Below are 27,583 nucleotides of genomic sequence, written 5' to 3'. Positions count from 1 at the left end.
CCCAGTCGACACCACCTGCTCTCAATGAAAGCACTAATGTTACACACAGCGGGGGACCCACATCCCCAAAAGACTGGCCTGATAGAGTGAGATTGCCCCCCACATATATGCACATAGACTCCCCCTCAATTAGGCGATGTGAGACTAAACTGAATTTACAACACTATTGGATTAATATTCAACAGCCTTAGAGACCTCCGCAGATTGAAAATCTGCAAACGTCTTAAAAATTTAGCTTTGAGAAAATGTGTATATATATATATATTTGAAAATTTTCCCCAATTCTTCCTTTTTTATGATCCAAGTCATTATATCATTCTTTTTTTTTTTCAAGTATTTTATTCATTTTTCAGAGTTTTACACATGTATTTATTTATATAATCATTATATTTATCATTCATTCATTTATTAGATAATTAAATAATTTAATAAAAAAAATCATAAACCATTAATAGGTGCCAATTTTTCAGTCGATCTAATAACTAACTTTATAAAAAAAATGTGTACTATTTGGTTTTACAGCAGTATATTATATATATATATATATGCAAAAGAAAAAAAAATCATTTTTTTATCAATAAGGGAAAAAAAGCAATAATAATTTATAAGCCAAAAACAATTCAAATCAGACAATTAAAATCAATTGCAAAGACATCAATAACTCAAAAAAAAAAATTAAAATTTTTTTAAAAAAAAGTCCCAATTGCCATTTAATTGAACTTTATCCAGCATTTATGGCAAAATAGTCTCACATAATAACAACTATTATATAAAAAGCCAATTAAAACATAAAAGACTTAAGATTAAAAAAGATTTCAATAAGCCAGAAACCCTTGCAGACATTTTCAGAAATCATGCAGCCAAACTTTTGGAAGCAATCTCATACACATTCTCAGATAGTCCATTGGCAGACATTATCTTCTCCAATTGTGCCTGTACAACACAATATCGACATCGAAATTATAAGCCACAAAATAATTTACATCAAGCCGGAAAAAGAAACATATCGAATGTAATTAGCCGGAAAAGATCAGAAATCTGATATATATAATTTCAGCGGCATCATCGCAATTGTCTAAGCGAGTCGAAATGAATTTATGGATTAACTCGAGAAAATACCTTAGCAAGAGATTGACGGGTTTCGTCGTAGCGCCTCCACCTCGAGAAAGCGGACACCATGCGAGATGCCACCTGTTATTAGAAGCTCATATTGATCAGATGATCATGGATCGGGTTTGTTCGGAAAAATGAAACTCACCTGAGGATTTATTTTATCCAGTTGCAACACAAGACCTCCGAGAAATTTGTAGCCTGATCCGTCTTTTGCATGGAAATTGACAGGCGATCCGCAAAATCCACCAATCAGAGAGTATACCTGAAGAAACACCAGATCAGAACTTGGTTTATGAAAAGGATGGATTTTGAAATAAGTGAGTGAAAATGAATTTATAGCATGCTTTGTTTGGGTTGCGCAAATCGAATGCAGGATGCTCTAATAGTTTCCTGAACATTTGCGACGTTTCCAGGAATATCCGATGAAGATTGAAGAGCAAACCATTTACTCACAACCTGTCCAGAAAAGAACATGATCAAGGAGTTTAAAACAATATTAAACATAAAAATGATTCAAGCTTGGTAAGTATTGGAATCTCACCAAATAGTCATGCTGCCACTTGTTGTAGAAATCAGAGAGTGCCTCATCACGAACTTGGCCGGGATTTTGAGATAAGGCCACGAGAGCTGCGAATTGCTCGGTCATGTTTGTAGCAGCTTTGTATTCAGACAATGCAAATTCAGTGGTTTCAGGTTCATCGAGGGATGCAAGATAGACTGCTCAGAAGATATCATATAAACCAAATGTTAGAAGCTAATTTATATATTTCAACTCTAGCGACAAAACTGAAATTGTAACATGATTCTGATGAATGGTACCAAGAGCTGTGTTTTTTAAAGCACGTTGGGCCAAACTCTGATGATCGAAGACATAAGGCTCATCACTTCTGTTGTTCTTCACCTGAAAACAGTACCAAATCAAATGGTTAAAAAAACCGCAGTTTTCCCAAGACACTGGAGCAATAAACAGTAAGAAATTCTAGCTTGGAAAGGCATTTTCACATCAAAGCAAAAGACAGCAAACAATACTTGCAACATGAGTAATGTTTTTCTTTCTCAGTTGTTACATAGAGAATATTCATGGAGGCGAAATATCATGCAGTGCTTAAATGTAGACAACAAGAAATCATAACAAAAGCTGATATTCGATGAAGAAAGTTAAAGAGATAAAAAGAACTTACAGTTGCAAGAAGCTCTTCTTTTAGCTCAAGTGCAAGTTGCTTTTTAATGAAAGTGCGAACAGCATGAACGGCATCTGGATCAGCAACTTTCATCATGTCCATTATTTCACCTTCACCGGGCAATGTAATTGCTTTTGAAATAAATTCCTACAAAAAAGAAATCAATGCAACCATTTCAGAGAATAATAATTTATTCTGAATCAAGAGGGAAATTATCGTACATACTTTATCCAAGCTGGAGTCACATAATATGCTTCTGATCCCATTGACAAACTTCTGGTTTAGGATCAAATCTTTGTTCTGCTGAAAATCAGCCACTAAGTTAAGCATCAGTTTCCTTGCCAATACTTGGCCGGCTTCCCATCTGAACCACACACAACGAGAAAAAGTTAAATCAAATCAAATTTCTTGATATTATGAAACGAATATTTCAAATTTTTGGAAAGCATACCGGTTGAACTCATCTGAATCATGTGCCAGTAAGAAAAATAGATCACTGTCTGTAAGATCAGAATCAAGACGAATAGGAGCACTGTAACCACGCAACAGGGAAGGGATTGGCTTCTCAGGTATATCAGCGAAAACAAATTCTTCTTCCTTCTGAAAAATACAAAATTAAGTTAACATTAACATGAGAAGACAATATTAAACATAATAAATACCAGAATAGAATTCTGACAATAACAAACCACCATCAAGTAGGAGAAACACATAAAAAGAAGACATTTTTCATATACGACGAAAATAATTGGAAGAAGTACTAACATATGCATGATGATAACGCTGGCTAGGGGAACATGTTAAGGGTGCCACATACAAAGATATCAGGGAATTATACACGAATTAATATATCTACCAAACTAACTCAATTGGGCAAAACCCATTACATCCAAATGGTTCCACAGTGGAACATACAAGAAAGATAGATCCCTATAAAATTTCCCAAGAAACAAATAAAACAAAAATTGAAACCAACCTTGGTGACTTTAAGAACAATAGTTGATGTTGGCTGATCAAATTTCTGCAGCAGTCCCTCATTATAAATAGAGGTCAGCAGCATATCCTTTCCACTGGAGTCAAGTAATCCAACAGCTACAGGAATAAACATAGGTTCTTTCACTGGTTGTCCTGCAGTAGGTGGCACATCTTGACTGAAAAAGTGGTGTACAACAGTTAGAATTATACATGCAGGTCTAACCCAGAGCTAACTGATAAATGCCGAAAAAGAATGGAAATAGTAGTAACACTTGAAAGGGCACAAACTACACACAAGTTTATGTTACGTACACATTACCTGAACTTCAAGGAGTATGTGCATGCATCAGGGTTATAGGATGAGGTAACTGTAACATAAGGTATTCCTGCTTGAGAGTACCTGCATTGCCATAACAGTGTCAAAATTAGCCCCTCTATTTTACAAAAATTCATGCATAAAAAGGCTGAGTCTTCTCTGCATACCATAGTAAGAAATTGGAGAAATCAGCATTATTCGCATCTCGCATGGCAGCAAAGAAATCTTCACAAGTTACAGCTTGTCCATCATGTCTTTGGAAGTAAAGATCCATGCCCTGAAACAACAAAATAATTCAAATGAATATGGCATGGAACGAAACCTAATTAAAGAACATTGAATCAGACAGGCAAGAAGACAAAGACTCCACAACTGATGAGAAATACAAGAATACAGCAAGTGATCATGAATTTACCTTTCGAAATCCTTCAGTTCCAAGCAGGGTCTTGTACATTCTAACAACTTCAGCACCCTGATTTAACATCACAAAGTAGAAAACTCTTATCAAAGGACCAGTATTAAATCCACTGGAATTATAAATAAAAAAAATAAAAAAAACAATACAGTTAACAAACACAGGAGAGCAGTATTAACCTTCTCATAGACCTGTCCGCAACAATGTACCGGCCAGATGTAAGGAAACACCAAATTTCCCAAACAAAGATGACATTAGTTTAGAAAAGGTATCAAGTTTTACAATGTAAAGATGCAAGTCAAACTGAAAGATTAGTATTATTAAAAAAAAGGAAAAAAAAAAGAGAAACATACCGTGACTGTGTTGAGAGCAGATGTCAGACAGAAGATTATGATAAAATGAAGTTTCCATGCAGGCCAAGATAACACCACCAAAATTAGAACAGAAAGGTACTTCAAAGAAATAAATCCAAGCAGGAGTTTCAAACACAATTAAGCAAAGACTAGGAACAGTCAAGACACACCAGTATAGAAGTTGTCCATCTGTCAGAAGAAAAAACAGAATCAATGTTAGCTCCAGCAATTACTTTATCAAAACAGAAAACTTACTCTTTCACTTAAGAATAACAACAAAAACTATGTAGTACCTTGATATATGAATGTGGTCGTACAGGGTGAGCCATGGGACTTGCATCCTGAGAATATGAGAAAAACCAGTATAAACAACTACTCATGCTATCAATGAATAAATTACAAATCAACAACCAAGCCAACAAAGGTTGTGAAAAAAAATGTTGAGCAGCAAAGCCTGTTAGTAATACTGTGATGTCCACGGCAACAAATAAGCACATGCAATGAGAACATGATCTTTGAGATGGCCAATCTCATATGCCAAGAGCATGTTTCCAAATGAAACTGTCGTTAGGCAAGGTCTCAGAATAAATTTTCATCTATTAAGTCACTTAAGTGATTTGGGTTACTTAATAAAGTAACAAAATTTGCATGGAATAAAAATTAACCAAGTGCAGTGGCAAATTAAAGGCCTGCTACAGGTGGCAATGCTGCAAAGTTATAGCAAAGAAAAAAAACAAGACAGGAAAAAGTAGATACACCCTTCCTCGTCCCTTTTTCTTGTTCAGCTAGGTATGGAATGACAGAAGATTTGGAGAAATGAATATTTTCTGCAATTCTATAGTATTTATTTGAGGTTTCATTCATTCTACATTAAAAACAAAATCAAAAGACTAATTCATTCTTACAAGAACAGCAGCGGCCAATAAGCAAATATATTAAGCAATGTGCTCAAGCAAACTTGAAAGATAAATCTTCAATTTGATTATAAGCAACCAATGCGACTAACAAATGAAGTGCGACAAAGAAAAACTTAGATTGAATTTAATATCCTTGACTAGAAATCTGAACCGTTAAATATTTAACTTTTCAGAGTTGGATAGATTTGATCGCAGAAAGATACTATATAGGAGTGAAAATTTTTATTTGAAAACCATTAAGTGCTTGGTGCTAAATTTTAACGTACTACCAATCCAGATACCTAAGAAACACGAGGTTTTCTAAGAAAAACATACAAACCCAATTAGCTGACTGGCTATATTTATCCACATCAAGCCATCATCATATATGCAAAAGGAGACACCTTCACTTTCCTTCAATTGCAGAAAATGCTCAATAGGAAAAAGAAAAACACACAAACCAATGGCCAAAGAATAACCTGTGGAAATTGATAATTCCGAAGTCTTGAAACATCAGCTATGCGTTTTACAGTTCGACTGCCCATGTCAGATGAGAACTCCTGCGCCCATGAACCATGGTAAAATACAAAAGTTAGAAGACTGAAGAATATACAGCAGATAAGCAGACAGCAAAAAAAAGGTCTGCTTTTAGTAAAATCCTAACCTGATCTCTGAAGACTGTAAGTCCTTCTTTTAAACTTAGCTGAAACCAGTCACGACAAGTCACCCTATAATAATTAGATGAAAAAATGACTATTAAAAAGGTGCTGCAACTCAAAACCCATAATTGATTCATGTGGAAGGCCCAAAATTTTCAACTCAGGTGCACTGAACATAGCTGGCAATTTTCCAAGCAATGCATGTAATATGGACTAAAATAACTCATGCAAAATACTTGCGATATCCCTGATACAATAAACACATGATGGCATTGAGAAAGTAACTCGGACCTGTTTCCTGTCCAGTTGTGGAAATACTGCAAGTGAAACAAAACCATTTCGGCATAGAATCAAAAGTTTTATAAGAATAAAATAGGACCATTGAAGTTACCATATAAGAGTTATTTGGTGAAAGAAGCTACCTCATGACCAATTACTCCCAATATTGCTGCATAGTCACCATCTGTTGCAGTTTCTGGGGATGCCAAGACAAGTTTAGAATTGAAGATCTGCAGACATACATTAAAATCTCAGTGAAGGGGAGTATAGCAAGAATACATTAGCTGAAAAAATTATCATCAAGCATACATTTAAACTTTTGTTTTCCATGGCTCCCCTTCAAAAAGAAACGGAAAATTTAGTTAATAATTTAAACATAATTAAAAAAAAAAAAAAGAAGCAGAAACTTTTAAAGGCAGTTGATGATTAAATCAACGAAATTTACATATTAAAATCTGGAACAGCCACAATATTGAACAAATTGAGATCATATTCAAGACCAAAGACCTGTTGCAGAATGAAAAATCAGCCATGACTCGAAAATCTAATGGAAAAAAGGCAATAATGACGTGAAATAACAGAACAAAGATACTAACTTCCTCATCCCATTTCATTGCAGCCTTGAGAGAATACATTGCATGGGCTGTTTTTGGTACATCTTGGGATGGAGTCCAGATTCTCAAGACAACATTCTTACCAGAACATGTGATAAAGGAATCATCTCTGCTTTCTAGTTGTCCAGCAACTAATGCAAACAAGTAACTGGGTTTCTTGTAAGGGTCCTCCCAAATAGCATAGTGCCTTCCACCCTGCAAGCCATGAAACAATCAGGAATGCAACTAATAAAACTTTAAATTCACCAACAGATCTTGGAAATTCTAAACCAGAAGTATAAATTCAAATGACAAAGTGCTCACCTCTAGGTCCCCTTGTTCTACTAGATTTCCATTTGATAGCAGCACCGGATAGAGGGTTTTATCTGCTTCAATGCGGCAAGTATATCTTGCCATGACATCAGGGCGATCCTAAAAAAGCAATTGCGTATTAACACCAGTCAGAAAAACATCATAGCAAAATTAGCTGGTAAGGCAAAAAACATTCCAGGTCTTTGTCCAAGTAAGAGAAAATGAAACAATGTTTGTCTAAGCTCCCCATGAGATAATTGTGGAATTGCCACAAGATATTAGTTAACTAACAGCTCTATGCATGAAAAAAACCTGATAAAAGGTGATCTTCCGGAAACCTTCTGCTTCACACTGTGTACAGAAGTTCCCACTTGACTTGTAAAGTCCCTGGAAACAACAAAAGCAGATTATTTTTCAAACAGGCAAACAAATTAATAGAATCAAAATTATCATACCTCTAAGGATGTATTATTCTCAGGGTGTATTTCTGTAACAATTTCCAGAGTAAATGTGGTGGTAGGTGGTGCCGACAATGTCAGATGACGTGAAGTCATATGATAATCTTCTTTCTGCATCATTTAGAGTTGCAAACAAATAAATAAATAAAGCAAAATAAAAACAGTCTGTGTTGAAAAGAACAAACATGTTTCAACAGAAGATTTAGTTCCTTTGGAAAAAGCTAGATGACTTTCTATCAAGCGTGATGGGGTTTAAAATTCAGAGTAATAGGCAAAACATTTCAGAGATAAAGAGAGTGTGAGACACTATTTAAGTTGCTAAAGTATATGGCAACAACCAAAAACCTAATTGGTGCAAACAAAGAGCTAAGGATGTGGCAAGCTGCACCTTTCAATATTCAAACATAGCTTTCATAAAGCTAAATAAGTCTGATCAAATAAGTTCACTTGCTAAGGCTTTCATTCAGCATTTCTACAACCTCAACTTGGGAACAAACCATACAGCCATTATAGGTATATATACTTTATGCATATTATACCTTAGCCATAAATGTCTTAAATCAAATCAACATGTGGTTGATGAGTTGTTCTCAAATGCTATATTTTAAGCATTGCCAAACATTGCTAGGATTTTTTATGACAAATTTACTTCATTGATGTTCACATTTACATGATCAATTTGTTAGTAAGCAATTATCACTCAAAGTGAATTCATACACTATGTTAAATTAACTTTTAAAAAATAATAAGCAAAAAACTACAAAGTAATCATCTTACAGGTAAAAAAGGGTGTAGATAATTACCTTAAGTTCCTTCCCATCAACTTTAATTGATAATAGCTTAAGATCAACCCCATGAAGAACCAAAGGGCAAGGAGTACCTAAATACATGTAACAAAGCATCAGCGGCAATGGTAAAGAGATGTCATATGACACAGATTGGACAGCTGACAATATGTATATATAATAGCCAATTAATTACAAAAACACAGATCAGATGCTAAATGTTAATCATAAGAGAAAATGCTTCAAGAAATTTTTTTTAAACAATATCACGCACCTTCTATTCGAGGAGATACTGTAATGCTTGATGCAACTATTGTCTTGTCCTCACCAAGCGTAAAGCTTAGATCCACCTAAAGTAGTGAAAAGAGTACAATTAAAAAATTAATAATCGAATGTCAAAAAATCAAAGACTGATTTATTAATAAAAAGACAGCCAATCAAATATTCAAAGAGGTAAAGAATGGTGCTAAATTTAGATCTTTTTGCAGATCTTAATCAGAAATTCAATTAATGCACTAAATTGGTCATCATATGAGGAATGCAGATAAAAAAAAACACAGAAATAAAGAAGCTACAGAAAGCAACAACCACAAATAGCATACAGCACAAAATAGAAAGTGACCATGACACTGATACATAATTATTTCACCTTCTCAAAGTAATAATCTGGCATCTTGTAGTCCTTCAGAAAAACCTCTTTAGGGGTATCCATTTCTGAATCTTCAACTTGAGCTGGTGGAGGTTCAGTGGCCACGGAACAAATTAACCTTCTACTGTTCAAATTAATCTTCTGAAATAAAATCAGAAACATTTTGTTGTCATCATCATAAATGGTAATCAAGAAAATATATCCAACGAATAGAAGGATTCTTCACTAGAAAGGCATCCCCCTAACAAGTGAAAATATTTCACAAATAGAAAATTGATGATGAAACAGAACCCAGCGGAGAATATCATGCCAAACTTCTGCTCGTCCAGACCAAACTAATTTTTGTGATAATAAACACAAACATTCCAGAGTTGATGACTTACAGATGGAGCTGAAAATGACAAACCACTTCTCCGATGAGCAGCCTACAAAATATGTAGGCAAGCAAGTGAGCACCAAAATCCGATTGTAGCACTGTAAACTCGATGATCATTTAAAAGGAATTGATTACGAGAGTATAGATGCAAAAATAAACAGTTCAGAATTTATAATCAATAATAATTCAGGATTTATATGACGGCCCCCTAGGAATATTGCTTACTGCATGACTTTCATGAATGAATCTTGATCTCAGAGGTACAATAGCACACTGTCCCAGAAATCCTTTTTAGCTATGCGCTTCATATGAAAAGTGGGCATGGTTTTTTAATATAATTTTTAAATAATAATAAAGTAATCCCTTTCAATACCATTATCTTGTAATGTCATTTTCGAATATCTAGAGTAAACTTCTACAATTTTTGTGTATAATCAGATAATTCAACTTTTAGTTCTAGCAAATAAATTTTGTAAAAGAAATATGTATACATATATATAAAGAGGCTAATAAACAACAAAATTTTCATGGCTATTACACCAAATCGTGCTTCCTGTAGATCAAAAAATTCTATAACATTGCTAGTTTCTGATATTGAAGCTTATTTTAGTATTAGCTATCAAGCTAGATGTTTTGCTATTAGAAAGGAGAATTATCATTGTGACTAACCTCCTCTTTTTTGGTGTTAAAATTTCCCCTGAAACTTATACTTTTCGGGCAACTTATAGAAGCATACGTAGCACCCTGAATCAGAAAAAAAAAAAAATGTTATTCACCAAACAGTATGAGCAAGCAGTAAGAATCTGGAGATTATGATTTCTGTAGAATAGCAAAATGACATCCACCATTTGGGAGAAAACCATAGTGAAGCAATAAAAACATTTCAATGAATTACCTAATGAAATTTTTAAGGCAATTAATAAAAGATCACAATCAGAGAACCAATCATCAAGGATGTTTCATTTTGGGCCTTCTAAGCACCCATGTCTATCCAAAATTTACCATAACGTTCATATGTCAAAGAGGGAATAATGTGGGTTAGATAAACCGTAAACGTGACACAACATTCTACTAACAAAAGAATGAAACAAATGAATACCAAACTTTCAAGGGTCACAAAGCAAGTAATCTTCAAAAAAAGGTTAAACAATAAGCCAAAATCAACCATCATTCTCTAAAGAGACAAAAATTGCACTGCAGAACCTAATAAATGTAACCATTTGGGGTATACATTGAAGAGGGAATCATGTTGGTTAGATGAACGTTACACAACTTTCTACCGACAAAAAAAAGTGAATCAAATGCATAAGGACCATTCAAGTATCATAAAGCAAGTAGTCTTCAAGCGTCAACTAATACAACAAAACATCAAAAATTGCATTTCAAGAGCCTAATAAATGGTAGCATTATGGTCTACAATTATCTGAACGTTAAACAACTTTCAAACAACAAAAGAATGGAACCAATGCATGTGGAACTTTCTAGTGTCAAAGTACTCATAAATGGCACAATTTTGGGTATTTTGGATCCAGGAAGATAGAGAAAAGGGGGGAGAAACAAAAAATAGAACTTTTTAAGAGTCGAAAACAAGACGGATAAGCAAAGTAAGAAAATCGCCAGTAAATATAATTTTCTTCAATTTTTCCATTTCATCATCTTTGCTTTTCTTTTCCTCAATGCAACCAAAACCCTCCAAATAACAATAACAATAGCTTCATCTCACTACAGTGACAAAACAAAGAACACAAAAATGTAGCAAAAACAATGAAAAAAAATCGAAAACCCACATCAAAACAACTACTTGAATGGAGGTTCAATGTATCAAAGACAATCAGAGAAAGAAATGGGTGCTGATAACCAGATGGAAGGACGAGAACATCCCGAAAACCCCTCGCTTCACCAAACTCGAACTTTTGCACGTCAGAACCAAACGAGCCATCGAATTACCACCTGAAAACTTCACCAACCTCTGAGAAAACAACCAAATCACCCCAAAAAGGGACCAACACCGATCAACGAGACGAAAAACAGCGAACAACCTTCGGAGAAAAAGAGGACCAAAGGCGAAGCCTTTATAGCGATTTTTGGATAATTCAAATCATGGACGAGAAAATTTCAAAAAATCCAAGAAAAATTCACAAAAAGACACAGAAGATGTGATCTTTCAAGAGATAAATTTCATCAAAAATGAAGACTAAAATTCTCGATTTCTCGAATTACCTCGCGATCACTCAGCGGCGATGAGGCCAAAGATAAGAACTTTGGGGGAAATGCTGAACTCTTGAAGAGCTTTTAAGAGGGTTTTTTTTTTAAAACAACCCCTTAACTTTATATATATCTATATATATAGTTTGATGACGTGGTGAGTTTTTATTAGCTGTACTGTGGGGTCCATATTGAGTAATTTTATAATGGGACCCATTCTCTCCGGATATTTTTGTATAATATTTGTATATAAAAAATAAAATTAAAAAAAAATAAGGGTAAAGAGACAGGTACACAAAAATTTATTAAAGTAAAACTTATTTATTAATCTTGTAACTTTTTTAAATCTCTCTGAATTTTACCAAACAATCTTTTTTTTCAATTTACATATTTGATATTTTTCAATTCATGCAACTCATATTGTCAAATTATTTTATTTAAAAATTTAATTTTATCTGCTTATGAAATATATTTCGTATTTTTAAAAATATATATTTTATTTAATATTATATATTTATGTGTAATTACATAATTTTTATTTAATATGTAACATTTTTATTTAATATTTTAATTTTGTTTTACTATTTTATATTTCTATTTAAAAATACTAAAGAGCATTTAGTACTAAAAAATAAGCGGTCAAATAGTGTAAAATTTTTTTTTTTTTGAAATATGAAATAGTCTAACGATTTTTTTTATGAAAGTTTGAGTGAATACGAACAATTTTTTTTTATTAAAACATATGCAAACAGTGTAATTAAATAGTGCTCAAAACTCTATTGATGCACTTTAATGGTTGGGTGGGCATTGTTATGTTTAAAAATATTGTCTCACTTTTTTTTTCATTGAATAGTGCACTGTTCATAACATTGTTTACAATTTACATACACACTTGAATAGTTATTGTTGAAGTTATTCTTAATAACAAAAATGGATGATTTGAAGCCTTTGGATTCAAAGATGGACATATGAAGATTTGTCATACATTGGTCCTCTTTGTATATATACCCTTGCAATTTTTATAATTAATGATTTGTAGGTTTATATATACATGCACATATATCTATGACATCCATAAATTTTAAATTTAGAGATGTTTATAGTAATACTTGAATTAGTATCTAACAGCTATCATCCATTTATGAATAATATTAAACAGTACAAAATAGTATTGAATAATGTCACGCAATAATCATACACAGTAATTATGCATAACGTCTATATAAATAATAACTATTAAATCATCATCCTATGATTGTAAGTAATGAATTGTGTATTTGCTTACATTTCTAGATTAAACCCTATATATATATTATTATAAAAATAAATAAATAAATAAAAATTTGGGTATGAATTAAATCACTAATTTAGGATTTTATCTATTTTTGAGAAATTTATACTATTTATGTAAATTTAAAAGTTTCTAACTTCATGCTAAAAAAAAGTTTAAAATATGTTTATTTTTAAGAAAAGTAGTTAATTAGTTGGAATATTCTCCCAAAAAAACCATATAATAGAATTAAAATTAGTAAAAAAAAAACTGATGTGAGTTTTCAAATTTGTCATTTAAATCATTTTAGATTTTTTTATATAAAAAAATAAAAATCATTTAATTGAAATTGTATAATAAAAAAATTATTTTATTTTTTCAAATGTTTCATGTCTTGTATATATGTATACACATCCAAGCAAGGTCCATATGCATAATTTATTTTATGTTGGGTTTAAAAAAGAAAAAAATTTATAATAGCAAATTATTGAATGATATTTGTGAATGTCATTATTGTCATGTCACATAATCTAATCTTATATTTATTATTAGATTGAGACTTTTACGGCTAATAACTTTATATAATATATATATAATGTGTTTAAGTCATTTGTATACGTACATAGATAACTGTTTACTAGAGATGTTTATTTACAATAATTAAATAATAATTCAATGGCTATTGTTTATGTAAATAACGTATGTAATTACTATATAACATTGTTGATAATAACTGTTCATAAACCGATCGTAGTAATTAGAGAAAATTATTTGTATAACCCAACAAAAGTGGGTAATTATTACAATTTGTATAAAAAATTATATTTGTTTAAGTACTGTTATATTAAATATCAACTTAAAAATTATACATAAAAAGTCATATCTACCCTTTATACTTTCTTTTCATTTTCACTCTTTTATGATGTATCAAAGAGTAGATAAAAAGATAATTTAGTCTTTCGCATGGGTATATAAATATGTCAATCATATCAATAGAAACTTTGATATGTAATATAATGCAAAAAAACTAATTTGAAATTTAAATTACATCACAATACAAAGCACACTTAAATTTAAACTAGTTGAAGAACAGAGAAAATGCATCACCAAAACAATAAGGAACACTAAAACCATGAAAACTTTTAGAGATCAATGAAATTAATCTCGATAATTTTATCTTAATCTCAATCATAATTAATCGGTTTCGAGGCTAATTAACTTCAACTGGTTCCATCTTCTCAGCCTCTTCTCTCAGTTGTTGGAACAACACTGATGACAAGTACCTCTCTCCAAAACTTGGAAGCACAGTCTGCATTCAGAACACAGAATAAATTTTCGTATTTCATATTTCGTATTTCATATTTCATATTTCGTATTTTTAATATCACGAGATATAAAAACTAATAAACATAACATGTTTAGTTAATTACCACAATAAGTTTTCCTTTGTTTTCCGGCATTTTTGCGAGCCTTAATGCTGCAACTGTGTTTGCTCCCGACGATATCCCGGCCTACATCGTACTCATTTAACAAATATATTGTTAAAAATCAAGAAAAAATAGTTATCGAAAACCTCTCTTTGAGCTCATTTATAAGAAGAAATGTCAGTAATTAAGCTCGTTAATAAATTGCATAAAATTTGGATTATAAACAAATGGAGTAATGCTATTCAAGCAACCCCACCTCCGAGGTTGCATTTGGGATACTATTTCAGGATAAATAGCATTACTCTAAACGGAAACAAAAAATAAGACGATCAGTTTAAACTTTCAAGTTAGATAAATTTAATTACCAATGAAATAAATAATGAGAAACCGACAAAAGGAAAATTACCATGAGACCCTCTTTGAGTGCCAATTCTCTGGCCATTTTAACTGCATCTTCACTAGATACCTGAAAGATTGTGTGCAAAGCAAAGAATCAGAAATTTTATGTATGATATAAAACAGTTTCAGAAAAAAAATTTAGATAATTAACTTGCCTCAAGAACTTTCTCCATTACATCCATATCCAAAATCTTCGGCTTGAATCCGACACCATTTCCGGTAATATGATGAGGACCTGTGTTTTACATAACTAGACATCAAGACGATGAAAACCGATAACTCTACTGAACTTCATTTAGCTCTTGAGCTCAATTTTCGCGTACCCGGTTTTCCTCCATTCAATATATTACTTTCTGCTGGCTCGACTCCGTAAATCTAAACACCGATATAAAACTTCAGATTAAATTATTATCGTTTTTATCTTGATTAGGTTGATATATACATAGAAAATACGAAATTCTCATGTGACTAAGAATTTGATGAAGCTGATACCTTAACATTCGGGTTCTTGGATTTAAGATATTGACCAACTCCGCTTACCGTTCCTCCGCTCCCTATTCCCATCACAAAAATATCGACTTCACCGCAAGTATCATTCCATATCTCTGGCCCTGTTGTCTCAAAGTGAACCTGTTTCATTCATTGTGTTTTAGTTCAATATGAACTATAAATTAACATCCATTGATGCATGTAACTAGTGATGATTGGGATATAATTAGAATCTGAAATAAATTAACATCAATCCATTATATTAATCTAAAGAAAATTGGTTGCATAAAATTACCAATGAACTTTGTTATATGCAGTTAATAAACAAATGTTCACTTGGCAATAAATTAACATGTACCGAAACATTGAATTTATTAAAAATAGATTGAATAATAACAGTTAAAGTGCCCCAATTTTTTTTTGAGCTGACTCGAAAAGCTTGCGCCGCGAAATATGAAAGTTTGAGAGATCAGCACTTGTATGGACTTGTTTAGAGAATTCAAGCAATTATATTGTTCCTAAGAAGCAACAAAGTAAAGCGACGGGCGACGGCTCAAACTAAATCCAAATCAACCCGGCTTACCATTCTGCTCAATTTTCAACATAATGCTATTTTGATTTTTCTCGATTTTGTCTCTCATGTAAATTTGTGTGTTCTTGTTTTGTCATTCATTATATTTTCATTAACATTAATGAAAAACTAATAAAATTGATCTAAAGAACTTGAACTGCATTGAATTAATCAGAAAAAACTAACAACAAACAACAAGAGTTAAGACAATGTACCTTGACATTGGCAGGATTTTCAAACTGTTGAAGCATGAAAGCATCAGGATAAGAGTCCATGAGTTCATAAGCCTTCTTCACTGTCCCTCCCATACCTTTAGTCGGGTCGGTAAGCACTAGATTCGCGCCAAAAGCTCGCATAGTCACCCTCCTCTCAATGCTCGTATACGACGGCATTGTCAACACAAGCTTGTATCCTTTTAGCGCCGCCATGAACGCCAAACCGATCCCCATGTTCCCCGATGTTGGTTCAATCAACGTCGTCTGTTTATTTATACACATTGTTAGATGCAAACCAAACATATTTACTATTTTAACTAAATTTTGATACATCCTTCGATGTACAGATACAAAAACTTATATAATTTTGACTTAATTCAATCGAAAAACTTTACTAATTATATGTTTAATTAGCAATAACACACCTTGTCGGGTGTTATTAAGCCTTTCTTCTCTGCATCCTCAATCATGGCAACTGAAGGCCTGTCATGAAATAGTCCCAAGTTTAATAAGATAACTTTTATTTGGTGTAATAATTTCAAATGTATATATTATTTAAGATAAATTATAGGACCCTAAAATTGAACAGCCAAGTAAACTCCAAAATTCTAAATAAATAAATAACTAATAATTAATAATTATTTATACTAAAAAAATTCAATTATTACTGTGCTATATTTTTTGTGTTTGTTTTTTTATTAAATAACAATGATAATTATAATTATAATTTCAAATATATGCAAACATTTAATAAATTGAAAATATTATTAAATATTTGATATTTTGCCATTGGAGCAGTAATTGAACAGTTAAAACATTTGATTAAAAATGTGTTTAGGTGGTTTATTCATGTTGTAAAAAAACAAAAGCAAACAAAAAATAAAACAAAACAAAAGTAAAAAATTTTGGTATTTCAAAGTTTCAAGAATATTTATTTTAGAGTGTAAATTGGTAAAAAAAGATGTCCAAGGGTATATCAGGAAATTTTACAAATGAGTCAACCTACACTAGATATGCCTTGAAAACATTTTTTTTTTAGGACTTATTTATTTTCATTTTATAATTGGATCTAGATCCAACATCAATTATAGTGCTAGGCAAAAATGGTCAGATACATTGCATTCCATGAAATAAATTTGATTCCCATAAGGAATAATGACTCTTTAAGATTGCATGACTACTATTTGACTTAGTTAAAATTTAATTTATTTATTTTTGATGAGATGCAAGAAAACCAACACTTACATAGATAAGAGTTAATATCTCGGCATACTCTTCATTTGAGAGGAAGTGCTAGGGAAATCAGAATAAATGGAGTTGACTTCCCTACTTTTATATGTTTCATTTGTCCTGAAAATAGGGGAAGTGACACTTCCTTCACTTCCTGACGAAAGTGGATTTTAAACTATATACATTTTGACAGTTTTTTTTTACTAAAAAAGGGGACAATCTATAAAAACGCACTTCCTCTCACTTCCAAATTTTTTTTTAAAACTCATATAACTTCATATAACACCTAAATTTTTATTTATATTCTCACATTCTAACAAATGAACATTAGAAGTGCTAGAAGTGATATCACTTATTCCGACTTTGAAGAAGTGACACTTCCCCATTTCCTCACTTCAAATCACTCTTTCTAAAATGAACAACCATATTTGAACTCGCATCTTTGACAAAAACATAAATATTTTACGTAGAAGACTTAGTACTAATAAATTAAAAAATCATTGCCGTTAGTCCCATACAGTTTTAGGGAGAAAAATTTTATTAACATAATTATTCTAAACAATCTCCTCCATATTAAGCACGCCCACATTTATCATGTCAATTCTACAAATATGATATCTTAGAAACTAAATAAAGTAAGAAATATGATTTCTATAAAAAATAAAAAAAAAGTATGTAAAGAATGTTTCATTTCTCAATTATCACATGCCAAATAAATTTTAATGAAAATAACACTTCAACCATTCCTTTTTGGTCCTTATCATAAGAAATATTTTTAAAAGGAAAAAGAATAAGAATAGTGAGTAGGTTTGGTAACAATGAGGGGTAAAAAATAAAAAATACATATATGTATTAAATAATTCATTCTTCTTTTCAATAGGCAAATAAAGAAAGAATAAAATAGTAAATAAACAGTGAATTTATTTTATTTTATCATATTTATAAATAAATAAAGAATTCTATTTTATTTACCTGTCCTTAACACTGCATGTGGGTTGCATCATTTCCAACTTGACAGCTACTCTTGCTTCACATCCTTCACTAACTCTGTTCAAGAACACCATTGGTGTCTTCCCAATCATCTGTCATCAAAATATATATATATATATATATATGTTATATAAATACAAAATTTCTTAAGTTTTAATAAAAACCAATTTAAAACATTTTAGTTTAATCTAGAGAAAGAAAAATAATATTTTACCTCTTGAAAAAAAAGCTAAAACTTAGTCTTTATATTTTGTTATTTTTATTTGTTTGCCATTATTTTATGGTTCTGTTTTTTTTTCTCATATTCAATATAAAGAAAATAATAAATAATTATATATGTATATATATAATTGATCCATTTTAAAAAAAAATTATATCCATTGAAAAAATATATTTATTTAATTTTTTTTAAATATAGACAAATTACATATCCGAAAGTTTTATATTCAATTTGAAAAATGAAATATCAACTCTTTTATTGTACAATGAGTGATCCAAAAAATATTATAATTTTATAAAGTACTCTCTAGTTGTTTGTTGATTGAAGACTTTGTTGAAGTTTTTATTATCTATATTTTTACAAAAAAAATATATATATATATATAAAGAGAGAAGGGGGAGGAGAGAGCTTACCTTTGTGGCATCACTCTTGATGTTACTTCTAGAGAGATCCTTGATGATACTTTGAGGATGATGATAAGTGGTTGATGCTGTCTCAGTGGAGAAGGAGAAGATTGATGAGTTTGTTCTTCTCTCCAAGAGACATAGCTTCCTACTTCCCTTTCTAATCATCTCCATCATCAACCTTGCCATTCTTTCTTGCTTTCTCTTGATGAGATGTGGATGAGTTTATGGCTAAAAACAATGTATATTTATAGAATGATAGAAGGGAAATTATTATGGACTCACTCACAACCAACTTGCTTTACTTTTTAGCATTTTGGACCATTGAGTTTGGCAGCTTCCCTTGTTTGAAAGGAGTTTTGTGTAAACCACATGTTGTACATGGTGTATGTTTCATGTACTTGTTATTGGTTTATGGCTATCAAATCAACTTAAGTGGTAGAGTTTATAAGGCTAACCACCTCATATAAGAAGTCTTTCTTTTGTAAGTGATAGGTTAAGGAACCAATTACTTCTTACAACATTAATTAAAATGAATAACCAGTGAGGCTTGGTCCGTTTTGGTGGACATATATTAAAATTGACTAATTTATCTTTTATAAAAAAATCTAGTAAAATAGACTCATAACTTTAGGAGAAAAGTAAACTTCTCATAAAAACAATTAGGGGACGGATCTACATGGAAGTTAGTAGAGGTTGTTGCCTCCACTAAAATTTAAAATATTCATTATGCTCATAAAGTCATTATTGTATACATAGTTATGAATTTTTTTAATTTTTTTTATCATTTGTCCTATTAAAATTGATATATATATATATATATATATATATATATATATATATATGAGGATCAATCCTACATCGTACGCTCATGATTAAAAATCGTGAGCGTTCTTTCGGACAGACTGGATTTCGATCCAGCTGATTCGGACACTATTTAATAAACATCATGCTATCGCGACTTTATAAAAGCAGAATAGCGATAAAAAGTGGGATCGCAGATAGAAACCAAAAATTAAAACTAATGAATTCATTAATCTAGGATTAGCTCTCACTGAAGCTAAAGATTAGTATTCCTGTAGCGCTCTGTGGACGTGTATGCACGTCCACAGAGAACCTTTTCTATATATATATATATATAATAAACTTTGCCCCATTGAATAAAAATAATGGATCCAGAAGTCAATTGCAGTGACTAGATTGGGGTGGCTATTATTGAAAATATGTTTTCATAAAGTTATAAGACTATATATAAGGGTTAACGTTTGCCAAGTGCATGAAGGTCAAGGCAATTAGTCACTTGATGACATAGTAGTTAGCAACCGATATAAAACATTTATGCGAGTTAGAAAAATCATATGTAAAATTAGAATGTTTTATTAAAAATATAATTTCTTTTATTAGTTTCTCTAATGTCATTTGACGAGATATGACAATAACCAATTTAACTGTGAATTTTAAATTATATGAGTTGTTTATCTTAGGTCACTTGCTATTTTGTGACAGTAATTAATTTCATCAAAAATTTTTTAATGATTTGATGACTATTATTATGCAATGGTAGGTGTGATTATTTCTTTTTTATTAAAAAAAAATCCTAACTTGGGGGATGAACTTAGACATGAAATAAAAAAGGTTTACAAGACAACAAATCCTAGTTTGATTCATCTATATGATTAGTGTTGGCTGCTATGACTGTAATTTCAACACATGATGATTTGAATACTTTATATGGAGTTATTTCCAATCACATAGCATTATTTTCCTTGATTTTAGAATGGAAAATATTTATTATGTGCTTAAAAGTTAAGGATTTGAGCTTGATATATCATTTAACCAAACTATAGATAAATAATTAGGAAAAATATATATACTGGCATAAAGATAATAGCATCTTGGATGCATTGTTGAAGTAAAAATATTAGGTTATTATAACAATAGACAACAAATAAGAGTAGTATGTATAAACAAAATCTGTGGTTAATAATACAAAACTTAAAACATATCCCTTAAAACTCATCCCCATTTTTTTTCTGATTTTTTTAATAAAATTGGTTTAAATTGACTAAAAATAATAATATCAGTTAGACATAGTCCAATTATTTAAATTTATTAATTAAAACTTATACATTTTAGTATATAGAATAAGTCCGTACTTTAAATACAAACCAACTACCTAGTGTCTTTGATCTAGAAGTATTGACCCATTGTGTAAGACTTGGTTTTTAAGGTTTTTATTGTCCGAATTTAAAATGTGCAATAGTGGCAAAGGTCCCCAGCTGTGAAAATGAGCTTACAACTCAATAACCATGTCAGCCGCGTGAGGGTGTACATGCAAACTGATATTATCCCGTGCACATGTATGTCCCTGACTGCATACACACTAGTTTGCATTTGTCAAATAATAATAATAATAATAATAATAAGAATCCAAACCAAATGAAAGAGTTACAATCCAATTTTCTTTGGATGAAGCAAAGACCCAAAAATTTTTATTTATATGTATTAAGTTTGGATGTGAGGGATTGTTCTTTTGTGTTTGACACTTTGACTAATTAAAAGCCGGCTTTTGTAACCTTTTCATTTACTTTTTTCTTTCCATCATTTTTAAAATATTTTTTTCTCTAGTTTTTTCCACTAGTATTTTCCCAAAGTCTAAATTGAATCAAGTTAATTCCCGGAAGTAGAATCCATGGCTTTGCCCACTAAAGGGAATCAAATGTCTCAATTCTATCTAAAATATCAATATATTTTAGTGTTATTAGAGTTATTCTGGTATGTTTTATGAAGATAATAATATAAATCAAGTGTTTACATGATTTCATGTACACATATCATCAAATTAAATTTAAACTGAATTAACTATTAGATATTGAATAATAAATTTCATTAAAATTAATGAATAGAAAAAAACCAAAAAGGCTTGGGTAGTTTTAGAACCTTATGATCAAAATTAAGTTATAATTAGTTCGGTCTTTTTTGTGACTATATCTGTAAGATTGCATTTAGTGTCACCCCATCGCACCCTCATCGTCACTAGGGACTAGAGATATTTTTGATATTTCTATTAAAATGTATCCTCAAAATGAAATATAAAGTAAGTCTTTAGAAATTTTATTTAATTTTTTATATAACAACATAATATCAAACTTTAAGTTATAAAATCTAATGAATACCAAATAGGCAATAAAAACTTGATTATCTACTACATTAAATTTTCAAACAAAAATATGTATATATTTATATTAATTATAAATTTTTTTAATTGTCTTCAAATTATTTATATTATTACTTTTTTATGGATACTCATAAATTGCATTAATTACATAAATTAATAAAATTATTAAAACATTAAATTAGTTAAAGAAACGTAGATAAATTTGAAGAGTAGAAAAAAAAAAGTATTAATGTCGGCTCATATGTCACATAAAAAGAAATCAAAGACATGAATGATTTGGTATTATTTTCTTTTTAATTATTTTTGATGGAATAACTCATCAAATTTTTATTTTATTTATAAGTGCTAATATTTTGTTTGACTTATGAGCAATAGAAATCATTGTCTAATATTTTATTTTTAAAATAACGAGGAAATCGTTTTATTGGTGGTTGAGTCCTATTAAAACCTTTCAAATGTGGTTTGATTTCGAATTATGGTTTTTTCACAATTTTGGAAAAATGAGTAATATAGTTATATGTAGATAATTCTAGCATCCACATGTACGTGGACCTCTTTATTTGCTTCTCTAAAACTTATGCATGCCTTTAATTCTTTTAACGGTCTAACTGCTTATCTTAAAAAAAACATGTTTTATTTTTAAAATAATAAAACTATAAACTACAAAAGACCATGTTGTAAATAAAACAATAAAAATGATTATTTAAAATAATTAAGAAATAAAAAAACTAAGAAAATAACTTTAATTGATATAAATGTACATACAAAAAAGCTTTAGGTTTTAAACTAAAAATTATGTCAGAAGTGGGATTTGAACCCACGCCCTCTCACGAGGACCAGAACTTGAGTCTGGCGCCTTAGACCACTCGGCCATCCTGACTCTTTTGGTTAACGATAAAATGTAAATTATAAAACTAAATATAAATCATACCATTTAATTTTTAAAAAAATTAAATTCCTATCAAATAAAATTGATAGTTTTTCAAAAACAAAGCACATTAATTGATTTTTAATAGTTACAGATTTTTTTTAAAAAAAATTTGATTTTTAACAACAGAGGTATACAAACAATTAATAGTGTTTTATAGCAGTATATGCACAAATATAATACTTACAACAGCCTGAAAGCAATTACCAACTCCTACAAGATTATGCAAGCAATTTTCTCAAAAAGTGAAATTAACCATCTATGCAAAAAGATCATATACAACTTTGAATCAAATTTAGGAAAAAATAAGTTTCAATTAAAGAGATGAAACAAAAATGTTTCTGAAAACTTTGCTATTATTTGAAGAGAAACTGAATCAAAGAATACATTGCTAACTATGAAGGAAAATTTTACAAAAAGAGTCAAGTAACTTGAAAGTTTGTGAGAAGACGAGTGAGTTTACTAAGAGTTTCGCGAGCCGATATCGTGTCAGGATGATGGTCGCCGTGTATCGATGATCTGATAAATATTGCATTCTGAATAAGGTCTTCGCCGATGCTGTATTGCCCGCCTCGAAGCATTAGTTTCGCTCTTGTTTCTAGTAATGTAGCTTTCAACAGTGCCAATTCTTGCCAAAGATATGTGTATCGAACATCGGAATGTATCGGTCCGGTAAAGCAATAAGATCGTTTAAGCCATTTTACTGCTTGTGTGACCATGGCTTCTGCGGCATTTTCTAAAGCATCGGTGGAAAGACGAAGTAATTCTAATGCGGCAGCGCAACGAGAGAATGTGATGAATGTGTGAATGGCGAGAGGTAGAGCGACACGCTTGACAAAGAACAACAATTCTGATGGTTTTAACTGCACGATCGCCGGATCGGTACTGAAACCGAAGAGCATGAAGCATGCTGCCCATTGGTGTTCGAAACATAGAGATAGTGAGCTTCTGAGGCAAATTGCTTGAACGACGGCTTGAGCTACTCGAATTGATCCTCTTTTCCGAGCATACAGCTTTATGATCTCGTGAAATTGGACGCTGTCAGGTTTGGTGCAGGTTTTTGCAATGCCAAATCTTGTCAGCATTGAAGATGCTTCGAATTCTGACCTTTTGATTCGAGATGATGTGAAGCTGCAAGTTATTGCTCGGAGGAATTTTTTCCAGACTCGAGCGCCATGATGCTTCCCGGGAACTTTGTGTGCGGCCATTGCTAAAAGCGGGATTGGAATAGCGGCTGGAGCAAACCAACCGCTCACCTGAACCATTCTGCTCGCTAAGCTCCGCGGCCCATCTGCATGATCAAATATCGAAAGACAAACATCGATAAGTTGCATGAGAAAAGGCGGGCGTCTGAGAATTACAGATTGTCGATCAGACCACACCAAATCTCTGACTGGCATTTTGTTTATAGTGTCGAGGAGTCTGCTTGGAGTGATCGGGAGCTCGGAAAGTATCGCTCCAACAATTCCAAGACCAAGTGTAAGCCTGCCGAGTTTCTCTTCGATCACACGGAGAGCATCAATTTCCATAATTGGGTAGTCCTTGACACTTCCCTTCATCAGAGTCATCGCCTCCATACCCGATAAGTATGAAAGTTTCATTGGCTCCAAGTTCATTATCTTAGGAAGGCGAGTTGTAATTATGAAGTGAGTCTCACCACCGAATCGAGGGAGAAGATCCATCACAACCTTTTGATCCCACCAGTCCTTCTCATTCTCCAAATTATCGATCACAACTAAGAAAGGAATGTCGCGCATGAGCTCCTTCCGTACTTTGGCAATGGCATCCTCTTCTTGCTCTTCGAAACACTTCCCTTTCCCTTTTTCAAGAGAGTGATTTTCAGTGCTCAAATCGACTTCCAAAAAAGTACGAAGATTCAAATAGCTCTGCCTAATGTATCTTGTTTCGCCACCGACCCAAAGAACCATCTTGTACCTTTGTGAGAACCGGTAAGCATATTCCAAAACCAATTCAGTCTTTCCAATCCCCGAGTCTCCCGAAACACAAGCAATGCCTTTCCCATACAAGATTTTCACCGATCTTTTCCTTCTATATTTCCCTCCACTTTTCGTTCTAAAAGTTCGGAAACTCCTCTGCGGAGTGCCACCAACCACTCTCTGCATCTCAATTTCCTTGTCAGACTTCATCCAAATGATCGGATCTTTCCCTTTGTTACTGCTCTCGGACTGCTGATCTTTAGTACTTTCTTCTTCTCGCCGGTGCTCAGCCTTCCCAATCTTCAAACTCTTTCGCTTATGCTTTGTTTTGAGTTCAAAGTATTCTCTTTCAGCATCACCACTGACATCTCCAAACAGAATAAGCTCAAGCTCAGAGAGTTCTTTTATCCGTCCGACAAATTCTTCATTTCGAGGAAAAGGAAACTCCTCCTTTTCCGACTGCTCCCTCCACCTGTTCACCTGATCAACCATGTTTCGCCGTCCCATTCTTGTAGCCAAAAGTGTCACCGTTTTGAATATACATTCCCTCAAATTACCATCATTCGCCTCCAACTGCAAGTCTATCACTCTCGAAAGCCCTTCCACAGCGTCTCGCCATTCCTTCTCTACTCCACCATAAAGCATCCACAATTCACCACCATGCCTCTCCCACAATTCTCCCCTCCGCTCAATTATATCTCTGGCGAGACAATCGACAAAACTCAAATCAAAAAATATAGGAACCAAAGTCTTCCTGCCCAAGAAGTTCCTGAGTTCCTCAATGCTGTAAGGATTCCCAAACGACTTCTTTGTAAGAATCACAACTCCAAACGAAGCCGAATTCATCATCCTTTCCACAGCATCATGGCTCCGGGAATTCCTGCATCGAGCTGTATCCGATGCAAAACAGCAAATCCCTTGCATTTCCAACTCCGCGCGAAGCCATTTAACAAATCGAAGCAAAGATGGTTTCCGGCCATGAAAGCCTATGTACACATCACAACTCCTTATCCTGCTAGTTGAAGAAACCGATGTTGAAGACGGAGCAAGTGAACACTTCCCGGGACTTCTCAAAATTTTCTTCTGTTTCTCTCGTCGCCTCGTATCAGCATTACTTGTTCCTTGACCACTACAAACATCGGCATCGCAAATTGGATTACAAGGGGAATCAGATGCCAGAAATTTGGCATTGGACGAAGATTCCAATCGTCGGATTAAAGCACTGGAACTAAGAGGATCACCACTTGTAACATTGCAGGTTGAAGAGTTTGCATCGTCTGATCGGATTATCTCAGATACATTGAACTGGGGAGAGCGTGGAGAGAAGAACGGAGACTGACTTGCAGATACAAATGCCGAAGAAGACGACGAGAGATTTCTTGAGGCCGTGGCGGATAAAGCGCCGGGCAGCTTGGAGCTTTCTTGTTCAAGCTCCATATATCCATTTTCATTCGGTATCCAGCTCTCAAAATCTTGGAATTTCCATGCATTCTATACAAGGATACCCTCTGAAACATCAAATGAATTCATTCAATGAAAACACTAGAACAAGATCTAATTCTATTAGCAAACACTGAGGTTTTCCAATCCCTAAAGATCTAGTTCACCGTCTCACAAGCATTTTTGGGAGAAAAATAATAAACCCAAATTGAAACTTATAGCATTCTAATAAAAGAAATCAACACATAAACACCAAATAAAAACACTTAAATAGTAATAAAAATCAAATCTTTTGGTATCTACAGTCCAGAAATTCACATTCAACAAGAGAAACACAGAACATTCATCAATGAAACCTAAAAAAATCCATCAACTAAGTTCCAGATCTGAAGTTTTTCAGCAAACAAAGACCACCAAACTCAAAGATCACAAACTTCTCATTTCTATTCATTAAAAAATCCAAACTTTTCAATAGTCCCAGCAGTAACAAACACATTCCAAGAATCAAACACACAAAAAACAAACACTCAAACAAACACAACAAAAAAACTTCACAATCATGCAAAAAGTTAAGATTTTGATTAAAAAGAAACAGAATAAACTCACATTTTTTCTCCAATTCCTTCTTTTCCTGCAAAAATAAAATCGAAAACTCACCAAAAAGAAAAATTCCTTCTTCTTCTTCTTCTTCTCTCAAACCTTCAAAGCAAAAGCAACTCTTCTCTTTATATATATATATATATATTTCAAGATCAGATCCCATATTACACAAACCCCCCTGAAAAACAAAGAAATTACAAATCAATAATAATTTACACCAATAACTCACGGGTGTAAATATCAAAATGGTCATTTCTATTTTACGATTTCATCCTTTTTAGTCCCTCTAATATAAAATTCACCTTTTTAGTCCTCGTATTTATACATTTTCATCCTTTAGTTGTAAAATCCGCTCTTTTTGGTCCTCATATTTATATATTTTTCTTTTTTTTGTCTCTCCAATTTATCAGCTGGAAGGATCAAAAGGCAGATCCGTCAATTATAAAGACCAAAAAAATAAAAATGTGAAAATACGAGACCAAAAAAAATATATTTTATATTAGAGGGACTAAAAAAAGCAAAAAAATATAAAATAGAGGGGCTATTTTGATATTTTGACCAACAATATATAAAAATTTTAAAATTAAACTCAGTGGTCCATTGAAAAGAAACATAACACAATGAAAGAATGAAATCAGTTATATATGTTTGTTTTTGTCTCTTGAGAAAGTCTAGTGGATGAGTGATCAGAAGAAAAGTTTCAGAGAAAAGTGAAAAAAG

The 27,583-nt window shown here is 32.1% G+C and overlaps 3 protein-coding genes and 1 non-coding gene across 5 annotated transcripts; all 4 read right to left on the bottom strand.

The window, feature by feature from the left end:
• Positions 1-709: 709 nt before the first annotated feature.
• LOC120276453 (puromycin-sensitive aminopeptidase) lies at positions 710-11,657 on the bottom strand. Its single transcript, XM_039283206.1, is given in 35 exon segments — positions 710-933; positions 1,120-1,191; positions 1,259-1,375; positions 1,458-1,505; positions 1,507-1,569; positions 1,655-1,830; positions 1,933-2,014; positions 2,295-2,441; positions 2,520-2,658; positions 2,746-2,894; positions 3,271-3,445; positions 3,589-3,669; positions 3,753-3,862; positions 4,001-4,057; positions 4,180-4,191; positions 4,354-4,358; positions 4,524-4,542; positions 4,647-4,694; positions 5,729-5,809; positions 5,914-5,977; positions 6,200-6,225; positions 6,331-6,417; positions 6,497-6,524; positions 6,633-6,694; positions 6,784-6,996; positions 7,105-7,212; positions 7,405-7,479; positions 7,548-7,661; positions 8,354-8,430; positions 8,610-8,685; positions 8,985-9,125; positions 9,368-9,409; positions 10,030-10,104; positions 11,219-11,310; positions 11,581-11,657. Coding segments are annotated over 34 exon segments (2,931 nt in total). The 5' UTR covers positions 11,300-11,310; positions 11,581-11,657; the 3' UTR covers positions 710-852.
• A 2,198-nt stretch (positions 11,658-13,855) lies between these two features.
• On the bottom strand, positions 13,856-19,026 carry LOC120276454 (bifunctional L-3-cyanoalanine synthase/cysteine synthase 2, mitochondrial). Its single transcript, XM_039283207.1, has 10 exons — positions 18,790-19,026; positions 18,139-18,248; positions 16,362-16,419; positions 15,937-16,200; positions 15,154-15,291; positions 14,985-15,036; positions 14,817-14,896; positions 14,669-14,728; positions 14,266-14,346; positions 13,856-14,144 (listed from the first exon to the last, which is right to left on the bottom strand). The coding sequence occupies exons 1-10, from the start codon at positions 18,967-18,969 to the stop codon at positions 14,046-14,048; spliced, it is 1,122 nt and encodes a 373-aa protein (XP_039139141.1). The 5' UTR covers positions 18,970-19,026; the 3' UTR covers positions 13,856-14,045.
• A 3,728-nt stretch (positions 19,027-22,754) lies between these two features.
• TRNAL-CAA lies at positions 22,755-22,838 on the bottom strand. Its single transcript has one exon. It is a non-coding gene; the product is annotated as a tRNA-Leu (tRNA).
• Positions 22,839-23,196: 358 nt separating this feature from the next.
• LOC120275813 lies at positions 23,197-26,955 on the bottom strand. Of its 2 annotated transcripts, none has more exons than XM_039282523.1 (2): positions 26,870-26,955; positions 23,197-26,331 (listed from the first exon to the last, which is right to left on the bottom strand). In XM_039282523.1, the coding sequence occupies exon 2, from the start codon at positions 26,258-26,260 to the stop codon at positions 23,309-23,311; it is 2,952 nt and encodes a 983-aa protein (XP_039138457.1). In that variant the 5' UTR covers positions 26,261-26,331; positions 26,870-26,955; the 3' UTR covers positions 23,197-23,308. The 2 variants fall into 2 exon arrangements, with proteins under 2 accessions (XP_039138457.1, XP_039138458.1); XM_039282524.1 differs by having other exon boundaries at positions 26,921-26,950.
• Between the last annotated feature and the right edge of the window lie 628 nt (positions 26,956-27,583).

Source organism: Dioscorea cayenensis, chromosome 14, assembly GCF_009730915.1.
Source record: "Dioscorea cayenensis subsp. rotundata cultivar TDr96_F1 chromosome 14, TDr96_F1_v2_PseudoChromosome.rev07_lg8_w22 25.fasta, whole genome shotgun sequence".
Taxonomy (NCBI): Eukaryota; Viridiplantae; Streptophyta; class Magnoliopsida; order Dioscoreales; family Dioscoreaceae; genus Dioscorea; species Dioscorea cayenensis.
Note: the sequence above shows the minus strand (reverse complement) of the source record. Positions and strands in the feature narration are given on the sequence as shown.

Bases quoted from the DNA above. Each gene is read 5' to 3' on its own strand.
- LOC120276454 (XM_039283207.1), bottom strand. From the start codon at position 18,969: ATGGCAAGGTTGATGATGGAGATGATTAGAAAGGGAAGTAGGAAGCTA. The intron at 14,897-14,984 runs GTACGCGAAAAT...TGTAAAACACAG, and splicing joins ATTGAATGGAGGAAAACCGG to GTCCTCATCATATTACCGGA. The intron at 14,729-14,816 runs GCAAGTTAATTA...ACAATCTTTCAG, and splicing joins TAATGGAGAAAGTTCTTGAG to GTATCTAGTGAAGATGCAGT.
- LOC120275813 (XM_039282523.1), bottom strand. From the start codon at position 26,260: ATGGAGCTTGAACAAGAAAGCTCCAAGCTGCCCGGCGCTTTATCCGCC.